Here is a 19,308-nt window from a genome sequence, read left to right as displayed (position 1 = left end):
ATGAAATCGTGTTTGGTGTCCTCCAGATAAATAGATGAGCCCTGACATGCCATCAGGTCACCGTGGGGAAACACCCTTCACCGTCTGTTTAATCCTCCTTGATAGCTCCTCCAGGCACTTAATCATAGATCAGAGAAAACTAGCTCCCATGTATTATGCTTCCTACGAACCCAACACTGGGCTAAGCGCTCTCCATGGATTATCTCATTTAACTTGCGCATCAACCCTACCAGGTAGGCACCACTAAACTTCATGAGGCATATCAAGGCTAAATAATTGCCCAAGCCCCCATTGCAAATGATCGAATTGCAATTTGAAGTCAGGAAGTCACGCCAAAACGGAACTCTGAATGACTGTTCTTACTGCCTCCTGACTTATCCTGCACAGTTATTTGCTTTAGTCCTGCCTAATTTGCACTTTGAGCCGAGCTCATTAAGCAGAAGACAGAAAGCCCCCCCCCATGTCTGCCAACACCCCCCACCTCCACATGTAGCCATGAAGAGCAGTCTTACTAAGGGCCTAGGTGGGTCTCGGGTTTTACCGGTCTGTGAGCACAAATAAGATGGCATTTCTGTTACTAGACTGCATTTCGTTGATTTGAGTGATCACCCACATGCAAGCCAGTCGTCATCTGCCTTTTGGACGAGTATCCAAACAGCTGGGGTGACTTACCAGTCAGACTGTGCCTGCCTCTAGTCCTGGACCACCGCTTAAGCCCTGATCAACTGCCTTCTGCAGGCTGGGGCTGCCGGTCCCCTTCTCGACCACTCCTTCTCCAGGTGGTCAAGAGTCCCCTATTAACTCCACATAGAACAGTTAAGACTAAGCTGTAACTTTGAAGAAAGCTTCTCTGAAAACCCTACAAGGAAGATGACAGCAGAAATTACCTATAGCAACAAGTTAGAACTGTAACTAGAACTCACAAGCCCAGGCCCATCCTCAAGGGCCTCCAGGTAACAGCCTCACTGCTTAGTACAACGGCTGCCTCTCAGCCAAGCTGCAGGCCGGCTAGAGGCATCAGAAGCAAGCTCCCTTCTACCAGCCGGCCTACAGGTGACAGTGCCTGACTTCCCCCAGTCTAGGACAGGAGGCTTGAGCCATATGATCCAGGGTCTCAAAATCCAAGCCAATGCCCTAAGATCCCATCAGAGAAAAGAGTCTCTCTTCATACCCATCCTTTTGATACCCATTCCCTCCTGTTGAGTGTTTGTGTCCCATTCCAGCGTCTGCCTCTTCTTGGTATGATTGACAATAGGAAGATCTCCTCCTTTCCTTTCATTTATATTTCACCAAATATTTATTAAGCTTCTACTAAATGCCAGGCATTTATTCAGGAGTGAACAAGACAAGCAAGGTCCTCCCTGCTGTCACACACCTTGTGTGTGTGTGTGTGTGAGAGTGTGTTTGTGTGCACACGTGCATATGAATGGTGGTGGTCCAGAGAGGCCAACAAAAAGCTAGTACACAAATAAGAGAATTTCAGAGAAGGATGAACACTATAAAAAAAAATTAAACACAATAATGTAATTATGCCTACTCAGGCTGTTTTAGAATGGATGATCATTTGAATTGACATTTGAGCTGAGCCCTGAATGACAAGACCGAGTCAGTCATGTGAAGATATGAGAGCAAAATGTTCCAGACAAACTGAACAGCAAACGCAAGGCCTGAAGCCAGGAATGAACTTGGTGCATTCAGATGAAGGGAAGAAAGCCAGTGTGGTTGAAGTATTGGGGGGTGGGGTACACGGAGAGAAAGATGAAAATGGCAGATTGGTAGGAAGTAGATTGTGCCCAACCTTGTGGGCTGTGATGAGTTTGGAACTTATTCTAAGTGTGATGAAAAATTACTGAAAGGTTTAGGCAATTAAATAGTATAATCGAATTTATGTTTTTCAAAATCACTCTCGCTGCTATGTATAAAATGGACTCTAAGAAGACCAGTAAAATTTGGAAGATGCTAAAAATTTAAGGTAGAATTGATGGTGGCTTGAATTAGAATGGAAGCTGTGAGGACAGAAGATGTAGGTGAATTGGAGATATATCCAGAAAGCAAAGCTGACAGGATCTGTTAATGGACTGGTTGTGAAACAGGAAGCAAAAGGGATATTCAGGCCTTGAGTCATTGACTGAGAAGGTAAGGCTGGGAAATATACAGGTTTGAAGGGACAAGTAGACAGTTGGAGGTATATGTCTAGAACTCTATTTTTGGAATTCATTAGTATATGAGTGGCATTTAAACCCATGAGTCTAGAGGATATCAGGTATGGAGAGAATATAACTAGAAATGATAAGAGACAGGGCTCAAGCTCTGAGTAATACAGAAATTTGGAGGTCAAGAGGAGGCAGTGGGGCCAGCAAAGGAGACTCAGAAGAGGCAAGTGAGGTAGAAGGACAGGTAGATGAGTGGGGCATCCCAAAACTGTGGAGAAAGTATGTCTGATGCTGTTGAAAGATCAAGTGGAATGAGGGCAGAGAAGTCATGCTGGACCTGGAAATGAAGTAATCATTGTGACCTTGACAAGAAGATCAAATGGTGAAATGAGAAACCAGGTTGGGATAGCTTGAGGAGAAAATAGCAAGTGAAGAATGAGGACCCCAACTCTTTAAAGAAGCATAGATGAAAAGCAGAGAAACAGGGCAGTAGCTGGGGGACTAGCGTGTCAAGAAATTTTATTTAAAAAATCAATGAAAGATACTAGAGTACATTTAAACACTAATGAAAATAGCCCAGTAGAGGGAGATAAATTGGTGATGCAAGAGATAATGAGAATGATTGCAGCCATGAAATCTGTAGAAGGAGCGGGTATGGGACCCAGAGCTCAGGTGGGCTCCTCAGGGTAGAGATACTTCATCCAGAGCACAAGGAAAGAGGGCACACAGTGTAAGTCTGGATTCACATGGATATGGTGAGGATAATACATAGCATGGGAATATTCCTTTCTGACTGCTTCTATTTCTCCAGTCAAGTATGTGGTTCTGTCAACAACCACCTATGAGAGACAGAAGAGGGTGATGGCAGTTTGCGAGGAAAGGAGAAAATATTAAAGAATCACTTTGGAAAATGAAAGAAAGAACATGCGGGGGAATGGAATAGGACTACAAGGGGGGAGTCGCCCTCTTAAAATTTAAAGTAAGATATTTAAAGTGAGACCATTCAGCATAGTCAAGTGTTTTTCCCCAAACCCATCTAGAAGCTAAGGTGCAGAGGGAAAGCTAAATTTGATACTAATTAGAGATTAGTATCAAATAATGCTAATTTCCAGAATTCACTGTTTCAGAATTCATTGTTTATGCACCACATCCAGTGCTCCATGCAAAAACGTGCCCTCCATAATACCCACCACCAGGCTCACCCAGCCCCTCATGCCCCCTCCCCTCCGGTTTCTCAGAGTCCACAGTCTCTCATGACTCATCTCTCCCTCCAATTTCCCCCAACTCACTCTTCCTCTCCATCTCTCCATGTCCTCCATGTTATTCCTTATGCTCCACAAGTAAGCAAAACCATATGTTTGACTCTGCTTGACTTATTTCACTTTGCATAATCTCTTCTAGTCCCATCCATGTTGATACGAAAGTTGGGTATTCATCCTTTCTGATGGAGGCATAATACTTCATAGTATATATGGACCATATCTTCTTTATCCATTTGTCTGTTGAGGGGCATCTTGGTTCTTTCCACAGTTTGGTGACTGTGGCCATTGCTGCTATGAACACTGGCGTACAGATGCCCTTCTTTTCACTACATCTGTATCTTTGGGGGAAATACCCAATAGTGTAATTGCAGGGTCATAGGGAAGCTCTATTTTTAATTGTTTAAGGAATCTCCACACTGTTTTCCAAAGTGGCTGCACCAACTTGCATTCCCACCAACAGTGTGAGAGGGTTCCCCTTTCTCCACACCCTCTCCAACAGACGTTGTTTCCTGTCTTGTTAGTTTTGGCCATTCTAACTGGTGTGAAGTGGTATCTCAATGTGGTTTTGATTTGAATCTCCCTGATGCCTAATGAGGATGAACATATTTTCATATGTCTGATAGCCATTTGTATGTCTTCTTTGGAGAAGTGTCTGTTCATGTCTTCTGCCCATTTTTTGACGTGATTATCTGTTTTGTGTGTGTTAAGTTTGAGGATTTCTTTACAGATCTTGGATATCACCGCTTTATCTGTACTGTCATTTGAAAATATCATCTCCCATTCTGTGGGTTGGCTCTTTGTTTTGTTGACTGTTTCCTTTGCTGTGCAGAAGTTTTTCATCTTGATGAAGTCCCAAAAGTCCATATTCGCTTTTGTTTCCTTTGCCTTTGGAGACATGTCTTGAAAGAAGTTACTGTCTGCCAGGGTATTCTGAAATACACCCCTGCCGCTCTTGAGGTATGCCATCCTCAGGAGTCACTACCAACCACAGGGATGTATCATATCTCTCAGGTGCATCGAGGCTGGGAAAGGGCAGGAAATCACTATGCAAAAACATCTACATTCAAGTTGAGTTACTTCCCATCTTTCACAAAGAATGATGAATAATATGGGATGAAAATTTGCTCTGCATTTATATAACAAATGTTCAGATGGTTTTCCCAGAACCGAAGGGTACTTTGCTCCAAAGGAACAATCCATTCTTCCATGGCCTGCAAGAGAAAACAGCATGGTTTATTCCATCTTCTAGTCATTCCAAGTTTGTATTTATATTTGTGTAAATATATAGAACACATATATGCATATATGTGTATGTATGTGTGCCCATGCATAGATACACGGACATTTTCAGCCCTGACATCCTGGTACAAATGGTTAAGTAATATAATTCAATTTCCCAGTAAATGCTATAAAGAGATGGACAATGTAGATAGACAACTTACCCCACTCAGAATGAAATCCAAAGTGGTCATCATCTATAAAACAGGAGATATGAATACTGTTCCTTACCTTTAAAAAAATAAGAATAGGAGGAAACTTATTTGACTTTTTAAGTCAAAGAATCAGCTTCAACAGTCCTTAGCTTTTAGATATGTGCTTATATGATATCCAACCTTAAAAAAAAAAAAAAAAGGCAAAGGGAACCATTGTTCTTCTTTTTGTGGACTTTTCATTAACTAGAAAAGATCACATTCCCAAAATTAATATCAGAATGTTTCACCTGGATTAGGACCATCAAGATGAGGAATAGGAGGGAGAGAAGGTTAAAAGGGACAAAACAGCTACACCAAGAAATCATATGCTGCACATTATTTTCCCTCTGCTTCTGTGCTTCCTGCAGACCTACAACATCTTCAGCGAGGGTATCCTGGAGTACGCTGGCTTGAATCGTCAGTTTCTCTTCCGACGCCTGGTCCCTTTCAGCCTCTACACGCTGACCCTGGAGGCCTGTACCAACGCGGGCTGTGCACACTCAGTGCCCCAGCCCCTGTGGACAGAGGAAGCCCCTCCCCACTCTCAGTTAGCGCCTACGATCCAGTCTGTGGGGTCCACCAGCATTGAGCTGAGCTGGTCTGAGCCTCTCCACCCACACGGAAAGATAATTCGCTATGAAGTCATTCGCAGGTGCTTCGAGGGAAAAGCTTGGGGAAATCAGACAATCCAGGCCGATGAGAAAATTGTTTTCACAGAATATGATACTGAAAGGAACACATTTATGTATAATGACACTGGTCTGCAGCCATGGACGCAGTGTGAATATAAAATCCACACTTGGAATTCAGCAGGCCATACCTGTAGCTCTTGGCAAATAGTAAGGACAATGCAGGCACCTCCAGAAGGTCTCTCTCCACCTGAGGTAGCCTATGTATCTATGAATCCCCCAAGACTGCTGATTTCCTGGATCCCCCCCGAACAGTCCAATGGTATTATCCAGTCATACAAACTTCAGAGGAATGGAGTGCTCTATCCTTTCAGCTTTGATGCTGTGACTTTCAATTATACAGACAAAGAGCTGCTTCCATTTTCTACCTACATTTATGCCCTTATAGCCTGCTCAGAGGGAGGCTGCTCCACCAGCAAACCCACTAGCATCACAACGCCCGAGGCTGCCCCAGCAGGAGTCAGCCCTCCAGCTCTCTGGACCCTCAGCGCTACTCAGATAAATGTATCATGGTCACCACCGTCGGTTCAAAATGGAAAAATCACTAAATATTTGCTTAAATTGGACGGTAAGGAGTACCTTGCTGGGCAGAACCTGTCCCTGCTGGTTTCTGACCTCCAACCTTATACTCAGTATAACTTCTCCCTGGAAGCCTGCACGAACGGAGGTTGCACAGAGAGTGCGTCAAGATCAGCCTGGACCCTGGAGGCCCCACCGCAGGACATGGAGCCTCCAAAATTGCAAGTCACAGGCTCAGAATCCATAGAAATCACCTGGAAACCTCCCAGAAACCCAAATGGCCAGATCAGAAGTTATGAACTTAGACGGGATGGCACCATTGTCTATACTGGCCTGGAAACCCGCTACCACGATTTCATTCTCACCCCAGGCGTGGAGTATGGCTACACAGTGACTGCCAACAACAGCCAAGGGGGTGTTTTGAGTCCACTTGTCAAAGACAGAACCAGCCCCTCAGCACCTTCAGGGGTAGAACCTCCAAAATTGAAGGCCAAAGGCCCGCAAGAGATTTTAGTGAACTGGGACGCTCCGGTGAGGACAAATGGCGACATCGTCAATTACACCCTCTTTATCCGAGAGCTGTTTGAAACAAAAATCATACACATCAATAAAAGTCATACTTCTTTTGACACGCAGTCACTCGTAGTAGACCAGCTGAAGCCATTTCACAGGTAAGTGGTCAACTCACATTCAATAAGAATAAGCCACTGTGCTTTCTATAGCATGAGCCCGCAGTCCGTTCAAAAGAAAACTCTAGAAGCAAGTTGGGGGATGTCTCCAACCCCCAACCACTTAACCATTGACAGTGGACTAAACACGTCCTCATCCAGTCAAAACTTGCTTGCGTAACTCCTAGAGAGCAAAATTCTCACAGGTGACAGCTTGAAAGTCAGTTTTTCAGAAATGTTTGCAGTTCACCACCATGTCGGGAACACGTTGCAGAGATGGGCCCCTTCCCTGAGTCTAGTCCCTCCTGAAAACATCCAGGCCCCTGAACAGTTGTGAGAACCCGGATGGTGTCATCTGATCCAGGCATTGAAGAAAAGTAGGTTATTATTGTAAAGAAGAAGAAAGTACCAGTAAGAGCTCTTACTAGCCAGAGTTGGACTGACCCAAATTTTGTTTGGGGGAGAGCCTGCACTTCCTCCAGGGATAATAAGACTCATCAGATTCTATTTCCCCAACCCCTTAGGATTCCCCCAGCTCTGATCTCATGACTTTCCAGGATGGTGCCGATTTGCTTCGTCCTGTTTCTCAACGGTCCCCTTGGGGCTCTCTGATGCACATGGATGTGTGCTGCTCTCCCTACAAAGGAACCTTACCACTGGCCCTTTTCCTCTAGCTTGAAGAATTACTTGGCATTTTTCCCTATCACATTTTAAGTAACTTACATCCCCAGCGAGAAGAGTAATAAAAGACATTTTATGCTTAAAATTTAGTAAAATGAACAGAACCACTTAAAAAAAATTAAAGGCTGAGAGAGTGTTGATTTCCAACCACCACTGGTAAAATTCAGCTATTATTGTAATCTACTGATGTGTAGATTGGATCCCTCCTATAATTATCTCTGATATATAGCGCTGTTTAAATGAAACATTCATAGTCTTATGCATCTACTCATGACAATTATTTAAGGTCGCATTAAATATTAAACAATAATTAAAACTTCCGCAGGTATCCTTCATAGCTAATCCACATACCGTGTGAGTTGCCTTTTATCTTACTCTGATTTGGGGCATTAAAAAAAAGACCCAAGTTAGCTGCAGAGCTGTGCATTTTATACTGGCTTCCTCTTTACCTGACTGATACCTGCAAATTTGAAAAAATTGTATCAGCTTGCTCCCCTTTGAAACTCTTAGCCAAAAAGGTTTCTAAAGAAAAAGGTTTCCAGGTGTGAAAGAAGCACTTTTCACAGGCTGGGGTGGGAGGAATTTGATCATCTGATAAATCTAACAATGATACTTAAGGCAACAAGAGATGTCTCTGCACTCTCCATTTTCATTTAAGAGATAAGTGACATTCATGACTTGAAACAACACATCACTTCTATATGAAGTTGGGGTTCATGTAGTTTGGGGTTTTTCTAGCAGCTTAATGCTTTTTGAATACTGCAAATTAGTGTGTCCTCCTGGGGGTAACTCCAGCAGGTCAGTAGGAGGAAGGAGCATGGGAATACTCAAGGAGCAAAAGGAATGTGAACCAGAATTTTAAAACTACCACAGATGATCCAGAAAACAAATAATCTACATATGGAAAATTGAAATGGGCTTCCCAGAATTGGTTAGGAGTCCGCGCGGCAACACACAGAGGCACCGATGCACCCGTAAACCAGTGGTCCCTCCCAGCGGAGATGAGCAGCGGAGCGGACAGGAGGGAGAAGCAGAAAAGGGGAAAGATGCCACAAAAGAAGAAAGGTGTGTCATTAAGAAGGGGAAGGGGGAAAAAGAAGAGAGCAGGGGGAAAAGAAAGAAAATAAGGAAGAGAACAGAACGCAGTGCTAAGAGGAGGGAGAGCAGAAAAGAGAAGAGGAAAAGCTGGAACCAAAAGAGGTAAAGATAGAAAAAAAAAAAAAAAAAAAAAAAGGCTGCAGCTGGAGGGAAGATCAAGGTGTCCTAAAATCCGTGGGGCCTGGGAGCGGAGGGAATAAAGCACTTAGGTGCCGCTGTAGGCACTTAATACTAACAAAAGCCCCTCTTGTTGGAAAGGGTAAGTCCCAGCTATGTAAATAGACCTTTCCAGGTGGCAGGAGACCAACTATGAGGCAAAACATAATTGATTGGTTGAGTTTAACTGGCTGGTGATAAGGTGTCTCCATGATTGATAATCTAGCATGTAGCTGGGTTAACTTTGGCCCCAAAAGGTCTTTGTGTGGTGTAAGAGAGCCTGTTTTAAGATGTCAGGTATCAGGTGAGGGGATTTATTACCACTGAGACCTTAACTCCATGATGTTCCTTCATGACCCGGAAACATTCCTGGGGAATCATTTAGCTCCGGCTACAGCGGTAGAAAGAGCCCAGGGCTACGGAGAACTGGTTCATGCCCCCCAAAGATCTGCATTCGTCATCATTGTGTTAAGTAATTCTGCAGAATACCAGAATTTTTTATGTTGGAGAGAACCTTGAAAGTGAATGTATCCCTTACATTCCTGTTACAGGGAAGAATCGTGGCCACCCTTTCCAGACAGTTGAGAATTTTTATTTTAGTTTGGGAAGCCAGGAGGATTTAACGTGTTCTCACATTTTTATAGAAAGAGGACATTGTTGCTCTTTAAAGGGATGAGCTGTAGATAAGAATAAATGTAAATGGATTTGTCTTTTTTCTTTTCGGCAAATAGTCTTTTTTTTTTTTTTTTTTTTTTTTCCTGAGAAACAGTCTTGTAAATATTCCTCCCTTGAAAACCTGTTTTGCCAATAATGGGTAATTTCGCCCTTGTGTCCTGAAGGTATGAAGTTCGAATTCAAGCCTGCACCATGCTGGGGTGTGCGTCAAGTGACTGGGCGTCCCTACAGACCCCTGAGGTTGCACCTCTGATGCAGCTCCCGCCACATCTAGATGTATGGATGGCCCCGGGGGGGTTCCAGCCCACAGTCGCCCTTTCGTGGACGGAACCACTTCAGCCAAATGGAAAAGTTTTATATTATGAGCTGTACAGAAGACAAAGAACAACTCAACCTGGGAAATCAAACCCAGTGCTCGCCTATAATGGAAGCTCAAACTCTTTCACGGATTCCGAACTATTGCCTTTCACAGAATATGAGTATCAGGTAAGAAATGTGTATTATCAACTATTCACACTGAGATTATAGGCACACATCAGCCCCTGCCTGTAAAAATGCCTTGCAATTTGAAAAACCACTTAAAGAAACACGGGGCTTAAGGAATTCAATAATATCCTCTAAAATTTTTAAAGCAATAAATGAGTAAATGAGGAAAGACCATATTCATTTGCCTTCTTCATTTTCTTGGTTCTTGAACCATGTGATATATGCTTGTTCTTCCTATGTAAATTTCAGGTGAGGTATTTGCATTCCTTATTAATGAAGTGATTTCTACCATTAAGCATCCCTCCGTCAGTGTTGCCTTGGCAGGAAACACTCCTTGTTAAAAAAATCACTTTGAAAATAACTCCTTAATTATACCAAGATAAAATAAAACCCAGTGGCAAGTATCTTCACTCCTGTGCTCAAGAAAGATATGGAGTGTTGGAGAAATGTCTACCGGAAAACAACAAACCTGTGCACGGGGGCGAAGCAAGTTTTGTATGAGAGCAGTCTAAAAAATAGGATTTTGCATATGCCTAAAATGTCATGAATTAAGAAAAATATTCTGAAAATATTTTGAACCCCTTAGAGGACTTCTGTTAAGTTTACTTTGTTTTGCTCTCGGAATGTTTTTTATTTTTCTTGTGATAGCAACTCCATTTCTGGGGGGGAGGGAGGTTAGGGGGGTGATTCCTCCACCCCTTGCTCCGGTCTGGGGGGGGAGTGTCGGTCACTGAATGTGTCAGGCTATCTCTTAACCAGGGAGTAGGCACAGAAGCCTACTCATGTTCTCACATGTTCTACATGTTCTCACATTTTTATAGAAAGAGGACATTGTTGCTCTTTAAAAGGATGAGCTGTAGAAAAGAATAAATGTAAACGGATTTGTCTTTTATCCGTTAACATCTACCCCTCATACTCGCCCGGAGGTTCATCTTCTGCGCAGTGACTCAAAATTTTAAAAGGCAGAGATGAGAAGTCCTGATAAAATATCCCTAACCTCAATCCAAAAGATTTCTTACCCCTGCTATTTCCAGGCATGGTTCTTCAACTATTCTCTGAATCCCATGCACTCCCAATCAACTTCCTTTTGCATAAGTCAGAACCAGTTTCTCTTGCTTGCAGTCAGAAGCTTGCTGATGGAGACAGGCCCTAAGTGCCAGGCACCATGCCAAGGGCAATTTTCTAAAAGAGGAAACTGAACCTTGAAAAGCTCACCATAACCAGAAAGAATAAAATCACGAAGTCACCAGAAATATGTTGAGCTGATCAATGAGTGCAGTGATTGGAGATAACATTGTAAGTGTTAGAAGAGTATATTTGGGGCCAATAACGTGTGAGACAAATTACCCAAGGAAGTTAGTAAAAATTGAAAATATAAAAAGATCCTTGAATGGTTTGGAGAAATACACAGATATGTATCCATAATCCCTTCTCTCTGTTTCCAAATCTTTAAGTTTTTTCTAGGTTCGGCACAACTCATATGGCAGCAAAATGCAATCTGAACATTTATAGCATTTATTTATCCCATGTAATGTGACTATGTCTTGCTACAGAAATGTCGTATTTTACTATCAGATCATTCTGAGGATATTACAAAATATACAGCATAGGTATTTTACTACCTTTGTAAAATCTGGAAAAAAATTATTTAAAAAACACCTCAGGCCTCAAAGGTTTAGGGAAAAGATGTGGTTCATGTCATAAACAAACAAAATATCTATTGATACCACAGTTGGAAACAAAATAATATTAGAAACAGCCAGAATTTTGTTCTTTTCTCTTCATCTTAAAAAGTGTCAAATTATCAAAGATTCCTCTATTCTCAATGATCTATTCTCCCTTATGAATAAAAGCACATCTTTGTGACAGAGCAGAATGGAATCAGCAAGTAATCTTTGGCTTCTAATTAGATGAAACTAAATGGCCCATAGATCCTGAAAGCAAACCAGCATTATGTTGTGCCATTGGGTTCAGTAATTGGCCAGATAATCCACTGAAGTCTTATGCCAGTTTTTTAAGGCATGGTAAACCTCACCCATCTGTCTTAGCTCTAGTGCGTTCTCTTACCCAGAGCTAAGGACAAGCAGGAACCCAGGGACCCCCGATTCAGAGGAGAGTAGACCTCAGCCTGTTCTGTTTCTTCTGTAACTCCATCAGCTCTGGGTCATGCTTCTCCTCCAAACTCATTCCCCCTATCGACGTATTTAATGGGGTTTCCATAACAAACTGAGCTCAGATTTGCGCTTATTAGCTAATCTTACCTTGTTACAAAATAAGGAGCCAGAGGGTAAAATCTAGCCTATCTGCCCGAATCCTGGTTCTTACAGGAATTATTTTGAGAAGTATAGAATAAATGCTGAAATAAATGAACTAAAATATCAGATGTATTTAGCCTGTGGAACTGCGGAGTCTATATAGACCCACTCATCTTACAGAAGCCATTTAGGAAGCAATGTACTAAAAGAATTGATTTTCCCTTTTACAAAAGAACGTTTTGCCATTGAGATGAATTTGCTTTACTCTCAAAGCTGTATGAGGGTACTTCATCGGCAAGCTGCCTTTCAGAAAATACCTTCATGGTCCTGGAAGCGTTGGTTCACTCAACATCTGTCCATGATTTGACCCTTCTGCAGAGGATTGTATTTTTGAGGTAACTTCTATTTCTGAGAATCAAACCAGAGAACTGAAAAACCGCCCAGAGGTATGGACCTGTTAATCAAAGGGTGGCGATGATCTGTAGTTGGGTAGGTGGTCTTTCGCATGGTGTGCCCTGAAGGTGTCAGACGCTACTGTCCACCACGCTCTTCCATGATCCCATACCACTATCCTCATTTCTGGTTTGGACCTAAGTCATCGAAGACAGCTGCCAAAATTTATAATGCGGGAGAGACCAAGACAGCACTTCCTAGTGTAAGTTCACCCATCACTGGACAGACGGAGCTCTGGGCATGATAGAGCTTTGGGAGAAAAGCTACAGAGTGGATGAGTTCTGATGGACAGAAGGGACAGGAACTATGTGGAGAAAGGGATTCTTACTGAACGAAAGGGGAATCCTTCACTCCAGGAGACCTTGGAGGGTGAAGTCCAGCCAGTGTCACTTACCTGACAATAGGTCATAGAACCAGCTTGGTAACCGTCACGTTTGAAAGTGGACAAAAGCCATGTGATATTATAGGCACCTTCTAAGTTTTCAATAATTCCTCAATATTGAACATCTTAAATGTACTGGCTCCAAGTGTTTCCTGTACAAGAGCAGGTTCAAAGTGCAGATTCCAAAGGGTGAGGTTGGGGATTCCCAGCAATCTGTATTTTCCACAAGCAGCTTTGATGATCCAAACCCTTTTTTTTTCCCCTAATTTTGAGAAATACTGCCGCAGAGGATACAGCATTGTTGCTCTGTGACTTAAGCCGGATTTTCAGGTGGTGATTTCCTAATTCAGTGGCTCTCAGCCCTGGCTGCACATTAGAATCCCCCCAGGGAACTTTCACCACGTTCCCGATGCCCTGGCCCCGGCCCCCTGTAGTTCTGATTCTGAAATGGGTCCAGGGATCAGTGAGTTTCAAAAGGTCCCCAGGTGATTCTAATGTGCAGCCAGAGCTGAGAATCACAGTCCTAAACCATCATAAAACGATTGCCTAAATAAGTGAACCCAGGGCCCCACAAGCGCCTCATTTACATGCTGATAATTGATGACCAACCTATTTACCTTGCTGTACCCATGACTTCTCCAAACAAGAGTCCTATTTAGTATGAAACTGAAGGGTGCGGGGGAGCAGAATATATTATCTGCAAAGTTCATGTCTCAGTTATTCAAGTAATTTCTTTTACTCTTCCTCATGGATTTTGTCTGATTTCTGATGGCATTTTCTTTTGCTTTGTTTCTCACTTGGGAGACCTGGCCTTTGGTAGTAAAAGTTATAACATTCACCACCACTTAGAATGGGATTATTCTAATTGGATTCGTTTTGACACAGCTTCCAGAGATTCTGAAGGATCAGCTTTAATAAGAACAGTAAGATCTGAAATAGAAATTATAAAAATTTGGAAGTGCCTTTTTGTGTTTCACGAGATGGATGTGGTGTCTTTGCAGAAGCACAGGCTACGAGTCTCATCAGAAAACAAGCGTTCTCAGTGATTCGCCAACACAATTTGGTTTACCAAAACCGAATCCTCAAAAACACTGTCAATGCATGATTCACACATAAATGAGATGCATTTTTACAAAATTACAAAATGCAATTTACCAAAATTTTTCGGCGCACGGATCTTTTCCTTTCCCTGGAGATTACAGGCTTCCTGTTCAACAGAATATTTACAAAATCCAATGTGATACTTTCCATAGACCATACTCGTTTCTATCCTCAATGCTTTCAAAATCGGCTGTACTCATCTATACAGTGTAAACCTCTGAATTCTGTGTGGGGAAGTCCTTAATTGTTTAGCACGAAAATAAGCCAACAGTCTCTGCACAGGCTTGGGAGAGGGGCCTGGGTGTGAGTCCGCTCCATAAGCAGCTTCAGTTTTTCCCTGCAGGGAGAGAGCTGCGGCTGATGCGCCCCTCCCAGTAATCGCGCATTCCTATTCATACTCTCGCTGAAGGCAATGACTCACCGAGGATTTGCTAGGGCCTGCCATGGCTCCCCCTTTCACCGGATCATGCTGTCAGTGACTTAATTAGTTTTCCTGAAAATTCCCCCACTTTGACAGCTTTTTGCAATAAGCACCCACGCTCACACGCTCTCCCAAGACTGGAAGGCTTCCAGGGCCTCGTAACTGGATGACTGAGAAGTGACAGGTCAGCCTCAGAGGAAACCCTGTGACTCACTCCGCGTGGGGCTGATCTCAGGGCTGGTGCTGCGGGGGGCCACACAGGATGGCAGCTGCCCGCTGCTTTCCAACACAATTTCAGGCTCCAGACAGTTCAGCCTGAAAATTTATTTCGAAGAGGATGGAAGGAAGAGCTGAGAAGGAGACAGACGAGGGGGAGGACCCTCACCCCCTCACCGCTCTTGCCAAAAACCTCCTTGTGAGGACTGCAGGAGGGGCTGTTGGGGACTTCTCTGTGCACCCCACAAGCTGTGCGTGATGAGCTAGAAGAGAGAAAGACAAAGGACAGCAGCTTTGAGTCCTTCTCTCACTATCTAGTATCCTTGAGCAAAACAACCTCTCCCAGTGGTTTCTCCCCGTGTTTAAATGGAAGGTCTCCCCAGTTCTGAATTCTAGGAGCCTCCGTGGGGGTGATCTACAACCATACACTGTAGAAAATTCTAATCAAACTTCTTCTCTTCATTGAATCTATAATGTAAAACCTGGCAGAATGCATTCTGATCCTAAGTAATTTGATTTTCTGATAGTGTTTAGCTTTAACTGGTATCAAAGCAAGTGAGTATATGAGACTAGCTTCAGTGGAAATATCAGTAGTGGTGTTTCCTAATGAAACCCAATTTATTTATTAACTAATAAACGTATTTAATAAATTACATATATCATAAAATATAATTGACAACTAATAGCATTTTTCTTGCTTACTGCATATAAGAGTCCCATTTGGGTTCTTGAGAAAACCTACATCATCAATATTGTAATTATTTTTACTGCAAGTGATAGAAAGCCAACTTAAACCAAAAGGAAATGTTTCCGCTCGCCTACTGGGAAAGGGACAGAAGACATTCTTTTTTTTTTTTTTTTTTTCTTAAAGATTTTACTTATTTATTTGACAGACAGAGATCACAAGTAGGCAAAGACAGGAAAAGAGAGGAGGAAGCAGGCTCCCTGCAGAGGAGAGAGCCCGATGTAGGGCTCAATGTAGGGCTTGATCCGAGGACCCTGGGATCATGACCTGAGCCAAAGGCAGAGGCTTGAACCCACTGAGGCACCCAGGTACCCCAGGACAGAAGACATTCTTTGAAACCAAGGAAAAGTTTCAAACTCCAAGTCTCTGCAGGAGCCTTAAGTGTAGGACTCAAAGCTGTCAGATTCATTCTTTCTCTCCCTCAATCTCGGATTGTCTCCATTTGGCTTCTTTCCCCACCAGACTCTCTCTGGACACTGGAGAAATTCACTCCTGACACTACCTGATCAAACCTTCTCGGTGCCTTGGATTCCTTGTCTTTGAAGTGTGGATTGCAGCACATTGAACTCATGGACTCGCTTTGAGATTGAATGAGTTGATACGTAAATATACTTCGGACAATGCCTCACACGTATGAACTACTCACCCCGTGCAAGTCTGATAGGTATTATTATTCTTACTCTCCCACCTCCAAGTGGAAAGAGGACTTCTCTCTCGCTCAGTATTCGTAAGCCAACCAAGAGCCAGACTCCCACAAACCAGCTAACACCTTATAGTCCTGTGACCAAGAGAACGGAGGACTTTGATCAACTAGGCATGGCCATAGCCCCCCCCCCACCCCCCCACCCCATCCTACAGCTGAGGTTTTGTGGGAAACAATGTCCTCCAGAAACAAGAGCTTGCCCAGCACATGACACGCACCAACCAGGCTACTATGAAATAGTCACGATTCCTGGGCTCTTTCCCCTTAGATACTCAGAGTTAGCAGAGGAAACTGAGTGACAGATCACACAGCTTGGCCAAGGCACTTAATTTCTCATAGCCTCACTTTAAAAAAAAAAAAAAAAAAAAGATGGGTGTCGTAAGAGAACTGAGAACTCTTCTATGTCTGGCTGGATGCCTGCTGCAGAGTAGGCCACCTCCCCCCTCTACCCTCAGCCCCTACTATATTTAAAAAAAAAAAAAAAAAAAAAAAATGGAGGTACTTTCTTCTAAGACAAAAAAGAGCCAGGCTAAGAAAATTCTTATGTCTCTCTCAATGAGTCACTAATAAAATGCTAGAAACCAAGAGCCTAGTTGGTTCTGAAGGTGTGATGTCCCTTCAGTCAGGTGGTCCAATCTTCTGTGTCCTTGCCATTTCTCTTCTCAGGACAAAAATATCTTACCCACATACCCATGACTAACATTCCTTCTAACTCTGAGTCTACGCGGTCACGACTGTCTACTCAATTCAGATGGCTTGTGTTCTGTTGGTGTCCCCTTTATCCCACCCTTTCTTAAGAGTTTTCTGTGCCACTTTTAGAGAAAATGTATTAAGCATGTTTTCTGTTTGGTTTTGGACTTGCATTTAATTAGGTATTAATCTCACTAACGTATTTCTGACCAGCATGGAAGCTTTTGTTTGGTTAGTCTCTCCCACAAGAACTAAGCTGCTCCCACCCCCAAGTCCCACAGCTCAAGGTATTAAATGATTTATTGATATTGTCTGTCTCAAACAGTGCATTTGTTTCTAAAACTTTAAAGCCAAAGTGCTACCGCTTAGACTAAAGGCCATCAGGACACTTCCTGAATCTAAATCAGAATTCTGCCACCAGAACAGGGACGGTGTCTTTTTTTTGCCACCAGGTTTTTTGTTCCAATAGTAGATCATTTCTACCTACATGTGTGTGTGCACACTCAGGAGCGTGCTGCAGTCCACATGTGTGCATTTCTTTTCATTCTTTTTCTCTCTCATGGCATCCCTTAGGATTCATTCTTCAGCTGCAGTTGCTGGCAATCTTTACATTGCCTTTGAGACAAGTCGTTCATCTGACGATGCCTTGGTAGTCACCCTCACACTGATGCAACCCAAATTCATATTTCACTGAAGTCAATATTGATTCTCCTATCTTTGTGTTGGAAGCTTGCTTTCTGGATATAAAATATTAAATGCAACCAAATTTTCTCTGACTGAAGGGAGATAATATGTAATTCCATCCTGACCTCATGGCTCTCCACCAACAGTGAGATGACCATGAAAATCAGGGTTCCCCCAAATCACCCGATTCGGTCCTGTAAAAACATCCAGGAAAGGATAAAACATGTTTTATTTATTTCCCTTTATCCTAGTACTTGAATACTAAATAACTTATTATTAAGCACCCACCAGGTTCAAAGTGGATGCCTAGTTACGAGGATTGGGCCAGGAGGCTAAAAACCATGAACCCTATTCCTTGGGGGATTAAAGTTTAGTTCATAAGATAAACACATCCATAAATAATATATCCATAACAATACAGGGATGGTAGGCTAAGCTATGATGAGAGATATTTGAAGTATCCAAGTGATGGTGCAGCAGAAAGAGGAACAGAGAATGCCTTCTCTTCAAGGACAGCATGATTTCCGCACTGCGCTCTCATGGCTCCTCTCATTGCACTCTGGCCAGGCGGGCTTGAGCAGCACAGGTGGTGCTTGACTGAAATCATTCCACGCAGACATGAGGAGACACTGTTCCTCTATTTCTTCAGTTTCACAAAATCATTTCCAGTCTCTCCATGCTTATGATCCAGTTCCAATCTCAGCCCACCCATTGTTACTGGGGCCTGTGGAAGATTTGGAAATGTTCTCCCTGGGGTCAGGATCTCAGCAGGAAACAGATGGCATCCTCAAAGGGGCCTTTGAAGAGAATTAAATGAAAAGGCTATTTATGGAGGCCTGGGCAGAATTAAGAGAATCAACAAGGGAGGTTATAGTACCCAGGGCCCAGCAATAGCCAGAAGCTGTTACCTTCTAGGCCTAAAGGGGAAGAAGCTGTTCCTGGAACCCAGCAAATGCTACAGCAAATGCTACTAAAGAGGGGCTGTGCCCATAGAGAAAGAATGCAGTCTTAACAAACTGGAGTGCCAAGAAGAGGGATCAGGAGGCATTAAAAAACTGAACTCTCTCCTTCCTTTGATCAAATCCAGCTGGAAAGAAGCCACGGGGAGGACAAGATCCCTAAGACAGCCTTCAGAGTCATTTCCCAGTGCACAGAGCAGGGCAGAAGATGGATCTGGAGGCAAAGGGAGCATACCCGGCATACCCTCCGTACCTCAGATTGGTGCTGCTTCTCACTCAGTATGTGACAAAGAATTTTTTCCAGGCTAGATCATCTGGCAAGCTTTGGCTCGCCACTCCATGGTTATTGATAATACACTAAGTAAATCTGAAAGCTTAAAGAGGACTGCCCTTAAGAACTTACTGATGGTATATTTCCATTACATTCTAAACAAATGTCTTGGTCTACATGAAGCAATCAAATCTACAGGTAGAAACAAAAATGTTAAGATGCTTAAGTAAATCACATGCCTTCAATTGAAATCTTTAAGAAGATAATTGAGACTCTCTCTTGTGAATTGATTTATCTATCTGCTGATGGATCTGATCATCACTAAGAAGCCTAAAAGCATCTTGGAAACTATGCAGTTCTCTCCTTGATGCCGACAGCATGTTTGTAACGGGAACCGGAAGTAAAATTCTTTTCTCTGAAGAATCCAGTGAATTGCTCCAATGTTTCCTTTCGCTTAGACTTCGGGTTGCATTTGAGAAATTTTCATTAATAATAAGGGAAAATAGAGAATGCCATCCAAGATTTAAACGTTGATGTAGAAACAATATTTTTCAAAAGTCAAATGTATA

General features: G+C 42.9%; 1 protein-coding gene across 1 annotated transcript in view; it reads left to right on the top strand.

Annotated features, from left to right (window-relative positions):
• USH2A (usherin) overlaps positions 1-19,308 on the top strand; it is a 704,505-nt gene that overhangs the window by 653,199 nt on the left and 31,998 nt on the right. The window contains exons 62-63 of the mRNA XM_059145262.1: positions 5,256-6,766; positions 9,538-9,859. Coding sequence (XP_059001245.1) covers positions 5,256-6,766; positions 9,538-9,859 — 1,833 coding nt within the window. The remainder of the gene's footprint in view (positions 1-5,255; positions 6,767-9,537; positions 9,860-19,308) is intronic.

The sequence above is a fragment of the Mustela lutreola genome, chromosome 14, assembly GCF_030435805.1.
Source record: "Mustela lutreola isolate mMusLut2 chromosome 14, mMusLut2.pri, whole genome shotgun sequence".
Lineage (NCBI taxonomy): Eukaryota > Metazoa > Chordata > Mammalia > Carnivora > Mustelidae > Mustela > Mustela lutreola.
This window is presented reverse-complemented; position numbering and strand designations above follow the sequence as displayed.